Genomic DNA, 12,124 nt, shown 5'->3' with positions numbered 1-12,124 from the left:
TATAATTCCACACTGATACCGGGCTGGTGTAAATACCACACTGATACAGTGCTGATGTATAATCCCACACTGATACAGTGCTGGTGTATAATCCCATATTGATACAGTGCTGATGTATAATCCCGCACTGATACAGTGCTGATGTGTAATTAAACACTGATACAGTGCTGGTGTATAATCCCACACTGATACCGGGCTGGTGTATAAAGCACACAGATTGTATTGGGGTATAATCCCACACTGATACAGTGCTGGTGTACAATCCCACACTGATACAGTGCTGGTGTATATTCCCACACTGATAAAGTGTGGGTTTATAATCCCACACTGATACAGTGCTGGTGTATAATCCTACACTGATAAAGTGTGGGTTTATAATCCAACACTGATACAGTGCTGGCCTATAATCCCACATTGATAAAGTGCTGATGTATAATCAGACACTGAAAAAGTGCTGGTGTATAATCAAACACTGATACAGTGCTGGTGAATAATCGCAAACTGATACAGTGCGGGTGTATAATCCCACAAAGATAGAGTGCTGATGTATAATCCCACACTGATACAGTGCCTGTGTATAATCCCACACTGATACAGTGCGGGTGTATAATCCCACACTGATACAGTGCGGGTGTATAATCCCACACTGATACAGTGCTGGTGTATAATCAGACACTGAAAAAGTGCTGGTGTATAATCAAACACTGATACAGTGTGGGTGTATAATCCCACACTGATACAGTGCTGGTGTATAATCCCACACTGATACAGTGCGGGTGTATAATCCCACACTGATACAGTGCGGGTGTATAATCCAACACTGATACAGTGCGGGTGTATAATCCCACACTGATACAGTGCTGATGTATAATCCCACACTTATACAGTGCTGGTGTATAATTAAACACTGATACAGTGCTGGTGTATAATCCCACACTGATACAGTGCGGGTGTATAATCCCACACTGATACAGTGCTGATGTATAATCCCACACTTATACAGTGCGGGTGTATAATCCCACACTGATACAGTGCGGGTGTATAATCCCACACTGATACAGTGCTGGTGTATAATCCCACACTGATACAGTGCTGGTGTATAATCCCACACTGATACAGTGCGGGTGTATAATCTCACACTGATACAGTGCGGGTGTATAATCCCACACTGATACAGTGCTGATGTATAATCCCACACTTATACAGTGCTGATGTATAATTAAACACTGATACAGTGCTGGTGTATAATCCCACACTGATACAGTGCTGGTGTATAATCCCACACTAATACAGTGCTGGTGTATAATCCCACACTGATACAGTGCTGATGTATAATCCCACACTGATTGTGTTGGGGTACAATCCCACAGTGATACAGTGCGGGTGTATAATCCCACACTAATACAGTGCGGGTGTATAATCCCACACTGATACAGTGCTGGTGTATAATCCCACACTGAAACAGTGCTGGTGTATAATCCCACACTGAAACAGTGCTGGTGTATAATCCCACACTGATACAGTGCGGGTGTATAATCCCACACTGATACAGTGCTGGTGTATAATCCCACACTGAAACAGTGCTGGTGTATAATCCCACACTGAAACAGTGCTGGTGTATAATCCCACACTGATACAGTGCGGGTGTATAATCCCACACTGATATAGTGCGGGCGTATAATTAAACACTGATACAGTGCTGGTGTATAACTCCAAAATGATACAGTACTGGTATATATTCCCAAACTGATAAAGTGCTGGTTTATAACCCCATGCTGATACAGTGCTGGTGTATAATCCCACACTGATACAGTGCTGGTGCATAACCCCACACTGATACAGTGCTGATGTATAATTAAACACTGATACAGTGCTTGTGTATAATCCCACACTGATACCGGGCTGGTGTACAGAGCACACAGATTGTATTGGGGTAAAATCCCACACTGATACAGTGCTGGTGTTTAACCCCAAAATGATACAGTGCTGGTGTATAATCACACACTGATACTGTGCTGGTTCATAATCCCACACTGATACAGTGCTGGTGTATAATCCCACACTGATATGGTGTGGGTGTATAATCCCACACTGATACAGTGCTGATGTATAATCCCACACTGATACAGAGCGGGTGTATATTTCCACACTGACACTGTGCGGGTGTATAATCCCACAATGATACAGTGCGGGTGTATAATCCCACACTGAAACAGTGCTGATGTATAATCCCACACTGATACAGTGCGGGTGTATAATCCCACACTGAAACAGTGCTGATGTATAATCCCACACTGATACAGTGCGGGTGTATAATCCCACACTGATTCAGTGCTGATGTATAATCAGACACTGAAAAAGTGCTGGTGTATAATCAAACACTGATACAGTGCGGGTGTATAATCCCACACTGATACAGTGCTGATGTAAAATCCCACACTGATACAGTGCTGGTGTATAAACCCACACTGATACAGTGCGGGTGTATAATCCCATATTGATACAGTGCTGATGTATAATCCCGCACTGATACAGTTCTGATGTATAATTAAACACTGATACAGTGCTGGTGTATAATCACACACTGATACAGTGCTGGTGTACAATCCTACACTGATACAGTGCTGGTGTATAATCCCACACTGAAACAGTGCTGGTGTATAATCCCACACTGATACAGTGCTGGTGTATAATCGTACACGGATACAGTGCTTGTGTATAATCCCACACTGATAGAGTGCTTGAGTATAGTCACACACTGATACGGTGCTGGTGTACAATACCACACTGATACAGTGCGGGTGTATAATCCCACACTGATACAGTGCGGGTGTATAATCCCACACTGATCCAGTGCTGGTGTATAATTCCACACTGATTCAGTGCTGGTAGATATTCCCGCACTGAAACAGTGCGGGTGTATAATCCCACACTGATACAGTGTTGGTGTATAATCCCACACTGATAGAGAGCCGGTGTATAATTCCACACAGATTCAGTGCTGGTGTATAATCCCACACTGATACAGTGCGGGTGTATAATCCCAAAATAATACAGTGCTGGTGTATAAATCCACACTGATACAGTGCTGATGTATAATCCCGCACTGATGTATAATTAAACACTGATACAGTGCTGATGTATAATCCCGCACTGATACAGTGCTGATGTATAATCCCACACTGATACAGTGCTGATGTATGATCCCACACTGATACAGTGCTGGTGTATAATCCCACACTGATACAGTGCGGGTGTATAATCCCACACTGATACAGTGCTGATGTATAATCCCACACTGATACAGTGCTGGTGTATAATCCCACACTGATACAGTGCTGATGTATAATCTCACACTGATACAGTGCTGGTGTATAATCCCACACTGACACAGTGCTGATGTATAATCAGAAATTGAAAAAGTGCTGGTGTATAAACAAACACTGATACAGTGCTGGTGTATAATCGCAAACTGATACAGTGCGGGTGTATAATCCCACAAAGATAGAGTGCTGATGTATAATCCCACACTGATACAGTGCTGGTGTATAATCCCACACTGATACCGGGCTGATGTATAATCCCACACTGATTGTGTTGGGGTATAATCCCACACTGATACAGTGCTGGTGTATAATCCCACACTGAAACAGTGCTGGTGTATAATCAAACACTGATACAGCGCTTGTGTATAATCCCACACTGGTACAGCGCTGGTGTATAATCCCACACTGATACAGTGCGGGTGTATGTGGTGTAAAATTATGTCCCAATACATGTGTGAATCATAATGTAACACATGTATTGGGCCAAGCAGTGGAATGTGGTGAAACGGTTAAAAATTATGTCCCAATACATGTGTGAATCTAACCGGAATGGAGGTGTTGCTTAGTCCCGTGTGAATCTTATTACACACCTCCCCGTGTGAATCTTCTTATCTGTATGTAACCAGAATGGAATGTGTTTTTTAGCCTTGCTCTGCTGTTCACATGAATGTTTATATCTGGAAAAGAGTATATCAGCTGGAAAAGTCTCCAGTTCGGTGAGTCTGCTCCGGGGTTACGTTTAACCGCCGAGCGTGGGTTGTTGGCAACCGCTCTACGAGAACTGACGGCTCCCAGTTCCGGTAACATGTAGAGTGAGTATAAGCCAGACCCGTTGTATGAGACCTGGTTGTGGCGACGCTGCGGGGAATAAAATGCCCATATTCTAGCAGACTCGCCTCTTGGTCGTTTGTTCTGTGTCAGACTACTCTCCTACGAACCTGACCTTGAGAATTTTTTAAAACAGTGTATAATCCCACAAAGATATAGTGCTGGTGTATAATCCCACACAGATACAGTGCTGGTGTATAATCCCATACTGATACAGCTCTTATGTATAATCCCACGCTGATACAGTGCTTGTGTATAATCCCACGCTGATACAGTGCTTGAGTATAGTCCAACACTGATACGGTGCTGGTGTACAATCCCACACTGATACAGTGCGGGTGTACAATCCCACACTGATACAGTGATGGTGTATATTCCCACAGTGTTTCAGTGCTGGTGTATAATCCTACACTGATACAGTGCTGGTGTATAATCACACACTGATACAGTGCTGGTGTACAATCCCACACTGATACAGTGATGGTGTATATTCCCACAGTGTTTCAGTGCTGGTGTGTAATCACACACTGATACAGTGCTGGTGTATATACCCACACTGATACAGTGTTGGTTTATAATCCCACACTGATACTGTTGAGGTATGGGGTGTGCTAGATTAACCTCAGAGCAGGAATCAAAAAACCTTTTTATTGTGTCGTCTACCTTTTTCACTTCTAACCAGTTAACCTGCCTCTCTGGAATGGACCATGCCAGAATCAGCTCCTGGGCTGGCTTTTGTCTCTTATTGTTGAAGGCATGATTTGGTAATCATTGTGTTCTTTACCTTTTCGTATTTAGCAAATCCACCCATAACCGCCGGATCCACAATCCCGTTGAGCAACATTGAGAGAGGATTGATCGGAAGATGGTCATCACCCTTGTATTGGCTGATCAAGGTGAGGATTTTCTCATTGGTTTTCTGCATTGTCTCAATCGCATTTTCAAGAGGGCTGATGGTGTTCTGCAATATCACAAAGAAACAGGTGATGAGAGTTTGTTCTTTACATTAGTGAAAAAACGATGGTGTAATGATGCTGCTCGTTTTACATGGGGATGCTGTCCTTGGTGTTTTTTCTCAGGGAGTTAATTAAAGCAGCGATTCTGAAAAGTCTAGCTTTGAAGGGTGTTAGGGCTTGTTTGATTATAGCTAACAGATACCGCCTCAGGAAAAAGGCTTTCAAGTTTCAAACAAACACTTGTACAATGAACGGGGAGTGGTTATTTCTCCCAGCTCAGCTTGTCTCTGGTTTGGCAAAAGTGAGGACTGCAGATGCTGGAAATCAGAGTGCAGATTAGAGTGGTGCTGGAAAAGCACAGCAGGTCAGGCAGCATCCGGGCAGCAGGAAAATTGACGTTTCGGGCAAAAGCCCTTCATCAGGACTGAACTTTTCTCTGGTGTGGTTTGGTTTTAAGCAGCCTGGCCGTTCACTGAAAGCAGACAGTCAGTTCGTTGAGGCTGTTGGTCCAAGAAACAGCTACATGGAAAAAGGTGTTCCATGCTGAATCTCTCTACCAGATCTCTCTCCCTCTCTCTCCTGTAAGAGCCTGTGTTTGATTTTTTTTCCTTTTGTGCCAAGGGGTATTTATAGGGATTGTTGCAAGTAATAGGAACAGCGTCATTACACTGGGGTAATTGCTGGGTTTTCGGATCGGTTAACTTATTCTGGTCTCTTTTGTTTGTGTTCCATTCAGTCATCTTGCAAATAAACTCTGTTTTTTTTATATAAAGGCTAAGTGGTTGGACCAGCTGCATACCTCCTGGAATATCCACTTTACACCTGATTAAAACAACTAGCAATGTTAGCTACTTTCTTGAAATGCTTTGAGGGGGTCAAGCCTGGCCCACAACAATGAGCTGGAAATGTGTTGCTGGAAAAGCGCAGCAGGTCAGGCAGCATCCAGGGAACAGGCGAATCGACGTTTCGGGCATAAGCCCTTCTTCAGGAATGGCTTATGCCCGAAACGTCGATTCTCCTGTTCCCTGGATGCTGCCTGACCTGCTGCGCTTTTCCAGCAACACATTTCCAGCTCTGATCTCCAGTATCTGCAGACCTCACTTTCTCCACAACAATGAGCACAATCAATGGGATTGAGCAATGTGGAGATGGGATGGAGGTCGCTGAGGTGAAGGGTTAACCATGAGTAATGGTGAAGCAGTGTTGAGGATCCTTGTGCCTAATCCTGCACTAAGGTTATGTTCGTATGAATCACAAGAAGAAATCATTTTTGCACCCTTTAGTTTTCAAAGGGACCAGCATAGTTGCTGATCTACCACCTGCACTAATGCAACATGGAGTTCAGCCACTGAGACCAGGAAGGGCCCCCTATTTAAAACTAAACTGAAACAAGTTAGGTTTTGTTGACCATGCTAAATTGTCCCATAATGCCTTGGGATATGCAAGCTAGGTCGATGAGCCATGGGAAATGCTGGTGTAGCAATTGTAACAATGATGTGGACGAGCTGGTGTTGGACTGGGGTGGACAAAGTTAAAAATCACACAACACCAGGTTATAGTCCAACAGGTTTATTTGGAAGCACCAGCTTTAGGACCTGCTGAAGGAGCAGCAGTCTGAAAGCTAGTTGCTCACAAATAAACCTGCTGTACTATAACCTGGTATTGCGTCATTGTAATGAGGTCAGCTAGATGGATCTCATAGAATATGAGTTCCCTGATTGGGGCTGTTAACTTGGTCCATTCAGGGGGCCCTGGCTGACAGGAGTGTCAGGGGTTCTGCTCACTCTGGGAGCTGACTCTGAGCTAGTTGGATCAGTGGCATATATTGTTTACATTAAATAAAGGATGATTTGGTGACAGGATACCAACCTTCAAGGAGTTAGTTCAGTAGGGTTAGCGAGATTGGGCTGGGTCTGGATAGGATGCTGTTTGGAGGGTAGGTGCTAGATTCGATGGGCTGAAAGGCCTCCATCCGCACTATAGAGATTCAATGTTCAATGGTAGATTGAATGTTACTGCCTATCTGCAAGCGTGACTCAACAGTGCCACCTACTGACCTGAGTCTCGGAGCACATACATCCCAGACAGGGCCTGCAGATGATGATGAGGCAATCAAAGAGAGGACAAAAATGACTTGCCCTCACCAATCTGTCACACATTCCTCTCTCTGTGATTGTACAGATAGGAGTGGCCACAACACATTGATTATAAAGTTTTGATATTCTTGCCTTCACACTGAGTTGATGGTGTTATCTGTTAAATGGAGAAAGTGAGGACTGCAGATGCTGGAGATCAGAGCTGAAAATGTGTTGCTGGAAAAGCAGGAGGAGAATCGACGTTTTGGGCATGAGCCCTTCTTCAGGAATGAGGAGAGTGTGCCAAGCAGGCTAAGATAAAAGGTAGGGAGGAGGGACTTGGGGGAGGGGCGTTGGAAATGCGATAGGTGGAAGGAGGTTAAGGTGAGGGTGATAGGCCGGAGTGGGGATGGGGGCGGAGAGGTCAGGAAGAAGATTGCAGGTTAGGAAGGTGGTGCTGAGTTCGAGGGTTGGGACTGAGACAAGGTGGGGGGAGGGGAAATGAGGAAACTGGAGAAATCTGAGTTCATCCCTTGTGGTTGGAGGGTTCCTAGGAGGAAGATGAGGCGCTCTTCCTCCAACCGTCGTGTTGCTATGGTCTGGCGATGGAGGAGTCCAAGGACCTGCATGTCCTTGGTGGGGTGGGAGGGGGAGTTGAAGTGTTGAGCCACGGGTGGTTGGGTTGGTTGGTCCGGGTGTCCCAAAGGTGTTCTCTGAAACGTTCCGTTATCACAAGAAATGCAAAACTTGTGCCCACACCTCTCCCCTTACTTCCCTCCAAGGCCCCAAGGGATCCTTCCATATCTGCCACAAATTCACCTGCACCTCCACACACATCATTTACTGCATCCGCTGTACCCAATGTGGCCTCCTCTATATTGGGGAGACAGGCCGCCTACTTGCAGAACGTTTCAGAGGAAGGGGCTCATGCCCGAAACATCGATTCTCCTGCTCCTTGGATGCTGCCTGACCTGCTGTGCTTTTCCAGCAACACATTTTCAGCTCTTATCTGTTAAATGGGAAAGATTCGAAATAGATAGAGCAGCTAAAAGCTGAGCAATCGGCAGCAGCAGAACTGTGTTTAACTATAATCTGTAACTGCATGGGCAGGCTTACCTCCTTTCTCCCATCACTTTTAAACCAGTCGATCCAACCTACTTCAGTAAGCCTGCTCTGCCATTCAGTGGCTAATCTCTTTGTGTTTTGAATTCCACGCTCCCACCCACTTCCAATAGCATTTGATTCTCCCTGCCGAACGGGAATCTGCCTACCTCTGAAGATTAAAAAAATCAATGACCCTACCCCCACTGACTTCTGAGGCAGAGAGAGTCCCAAAGTCACACTGCCCTCGTCTCTGTCCTAGAAGGGCGGCCCCTAATTATAAAACTGCCTCCTGGTTCAAGAATCCACAACAGGAAACATCTATTCCACATCTATCTTTTCAAGATCATTCAGGAGCTGGCATAGTCTCATGTCCTGCAAGTTGTTGAACTTCAAAGACTGACTTTCTTTTGAAGGTATTGTGGAATCAGTTTCCATCGGTTTCAGATTAAGATTCTGAATAAAAAGAATGATCTTCATTGTTCCTCTTGATCTATTTGTCATTAATTTAAAATCTATATCCTTTGTCACCATGGGGAATAGATTTTCTATATCTAATCCATATCTCATCATACTGAAAATCTCTGTCGCCTATTGCTCCCTGGGGATCAGTATTAATTCACAACCTCTTCGAATAACCGGTTTCCCTTAGCTCAGGTGACACCCTGGAAATATTTCTCTGTGTCTTTTCTCTGAAGGGTGGTCTTTAGAACTGTTTACTTTACTCAAACTGAGGTTTAAACTTTGATTTATGAGATTATGTCATGATTTTTTTTCATTCAATGCATCTATTTACAAACTCAAGTAAACCATGTGTCATAGTCTCCAACAGCAGGGAAACAGACCCTTCAGTACCTCCTGGCCATAATCCTAAACTAAACTAGTCCCACCTACTATTGGACCACTTTACCAATCTGACCTGCAATATTGAAGGATTTGTTTTTGTAATGTATGGGTCTCAAGGCTCTCACAGGTCAATCACCCTTTTCAAAGTTCTGCTATTTACAGCAGACTTGTTTTTCACAGTTACCCTCCCAATCTGTGTCACTTCTCTACATTGACCATGACCATCATCCCATTTACATCAGTGTGAAAAGCAGAACCCTCCACATCACTGTAGTGCCCAGTCTGCAAGCTTTATAATGCTACTCACCCCACCAGAATCTAGATTCCTCTTAAAGACGGCAAAGAGTAATGGAACCAAAACTGGAGAACAGCATTGGGGAGCACCCACAGCCACCCTGCTCCTTGCCACTGGATCCAAAATACCCTGTCCCATAATTCCACTGGATTCCAAATTAATGAATCACTAAAAGAGTGCTCCCATTTTGAAACAGAGCCGCTCTGTAGTATTCTCAAACTGATATTGCTGTGCATTAATTCATGCGAAACATAAGAAACAAGAGCAGCAGTGGGTCCAACCCTCTCTCCAGCCTGCTCTAGTATTCACTGAGATCACAGCTGCTCTGCCTCAACTTCACTTTCCCATCCATTTTTCTTGGTTCCCAAAAGTGCATTGAGCTCAGCAGTGAAAATATTCAATGACCTAGCATCCACTTCCTCCTGGATGAAGAAACAACTCTTCACATCAATCCTAAGCAGCCAATCCCTTCACCTGAGGCATGGTATCAGATTCTCTACTCTTCACATACACTGAATTGACCTTTCCAGGAATTTTATACATTGGAATGAGATCACTCCTCACTTAAATATAGGTCCATTTCATTCAATCTAACTTCATAAAGCAGCCCTTTCATTTCAGATGTCAATCCAGAGAACTGTTTTTGCAATCCTTAAGGCACTGAGCCACTGATCATTGGGTGATACGGTAGCTCAGTGGTGAGCACTGCTGCCTCACAGCATCAGGGACCTGGGTTGGATTCCCACCTTTGGGCGACTGAGTGAAGTTTACACATTCTCGCCATCTATGCGTGGGTTTCCTCTGGGTGTTCCAGTTTCCTCCAACAAAGATGTGCAGGTTAGATGTATGGGCCATGTGGGGTTGTGAGTGGATGGGTGGGATGGTCTCTGAAGGGTTGGTTCAAATTTAATGGGCCAAATGGCCTTTATCTGCACTGTAGGGATTCTAAGTACATTCTTGTTCTGGTGGAAATGCACAGTACCCAAGGTGAGTTACATTATTGCAAGTAAAATATCCCTACTCTTACATAGCAATCGCCTTTCTAAAAAGGCAAACATCCCATTCCAAATTTCTTTCTTTCCCTGCATACTCTCACATTGATACAGTACTGCACATTTTCTCACATTTTCTCATGGGTGTGGTAACAATGTTTCAATTCAAATAGTCGAGGTAGGCCGCTCATGAGTCATTTCTGCCTGATTTTGGGGTCTCAGTTTCCAGTTGAGTGTGGAACCTTACATCAAAGAGTTGCAGGATTAAGTCCCAGAAGCATGCATTAGCGTCATTCTGAGGAATATTGTACTTACAGTGGAGCTAGAAATGACTTCAAACCAACGCAGAATTCCAGGTAATTTATAAGCTGTGATAAATGTCGTCCTCTCAATCCACATTGACTACAAGATGCAAAGAAATGTATTTATGAGCATCAATGAACGCTGAATTCTCAAATTATGTTCATGACATTTTTTCTTGACATCACATGCACATATGGACTCTACCAGCAATGTTCGAACAAAGGTAAACAAACAGCAATACACCAGAGGCCATGATAGCAAAGTAATCGGCGATATAATAGAGGAGGGACACCATACACTTAGGAGTAAGGCTGCTTTCTTTCGGATGAGATAGATTCAAATTTGGGAGCTCTCTTTTTGTGTCACCACCGGTGACAGTAAAAATGTTTTTGAAAAATTATAAACACATGACCTGCTGCCCCCAGTAGCAAGGAGGAAATAATTTTCTCTTTCCATTTCCCTTTGTTCTCAGTGTTTAATCTTCCCACTCACATGGCAAAGAGAAGTTTCTCATCAGTTTGAATAATTACAACAATATTGGTCCTTGCTGTTCTCTCCATTTGAGATTAATAAAATAAATATATATATATCTTACAGCAAATTCATTGTCTGGATCCACTGTTCCCTTCCGGACTGGTCTTGAGTATTGAAACTTCTGCACGTAATTTGCCCGGTAGAAACTAGGAGAATCAAAGAAACAAAATGACTTGCATAATGGTGTGTCATAGCTCAACTTGAATTTTCCTTTCTGTTAACAACGTAGTTTTGTTGTATGAATATGTGGTCTCCATTTAACCATAGCTATACCTTGAGCTCTCACTGGAGGCTGGAATTATGCAGAGGTCTAAAAAGAGAAGAGAAGGTGAGGCTTGCTGCTGAAGAAAAGCCCACCCGCTGAAAAAACAGCACCAAGACAACACCGTAGGACAAAGCCTTCAAGTGCAGTCACTGCAGCTGAGACTGCCACTCCCATGTGGGCTTCTACAGCCACAACAGACACTGCTCTACCAACAAAGATTGAAGCAAGACTTCCCAGGTACAGATCCATAGTCTCACCAAACTAACAGATGCCACCACATACCACTAGTACAAGGGTAAGTCTATTGCAGGTTGACTATTCATGCTAATAACTCTTTTGTGTAGAGGTGGATATCACAAATGATGATTTCCCATCCCCTTCCCTCACCCCACCTTTTCTAATTGTATTGGGAGTATTCAGACTTTACCCATTTGCAATGCAGTTAGGTATATTTATAAAGTTGTCCTTTAACGTGGGGGTCAATACAGTGATTGGAGTTGGTAACTCCTTTAGTCTACGGGAAATTATAGCAAATATTGGACCCTCACTCATCAACCCTTCAAAGAGGATTTGGTACTTTTAAAGTGGGCAGAAGAACATTAT

General features: G+C 43.8%; 1 protein-coding gene across 1 annotated transcript in view; it reads right to left on the bottom strand.

Moving 5' to 3' along the window:
- LOC122556798 (dedicator of cytokinesis protein 2-like) overlaps positions 1 to 12,124 on the bottom strand; it is a 754,195-nt gene that overhangs the window by 32,187 nt on the left and 709,884 nt on the right. Inside the window, exons 43-45 of the mRNA XM_043703987.2 lie at positions 11,318 to 11,402; positions 10,735 to 10,821; positions 4,939 to 5,115 (exon numbers count right to left, since the gene is read on the bottom strand). Coding sequence (XP_043559922.1) covers positions 4,939 to 5,115; positions 10,735 to 10,821; positions 11,318 to 11,402 — 349 coding nt within the window. The remainder of the gene's footprint in view (positions 1 to 4,938; positions 5,116 to 10,734; positions 10,822 to 11,317; positions 11,403 to 12,124) is intronic.

The sequence above is a fragment of the Chiloscyllium plagiosum genome, unplaced genomic scaffold, assembly GCF_037043375.1.
Source record: "Chiloscyllium plagiosum isolate Xiang-an unplaced genomic scaffold, Cpla_swu_hap1 HiC_scaffold_16, whole genome shotgun sequence".
NCBI lineage: Eukaryota > Metazoa > Chordata > Chondrichthyes > Orectolobiformes > Hemiscylliidae > Chiloscyllium > Chiloscyllium plagiosum.
The sequence above is the reverse complement of the archived record's forward strand: the minus strand, read 5'-3'. Positions and strand labels throughout refer to the sequence as shown.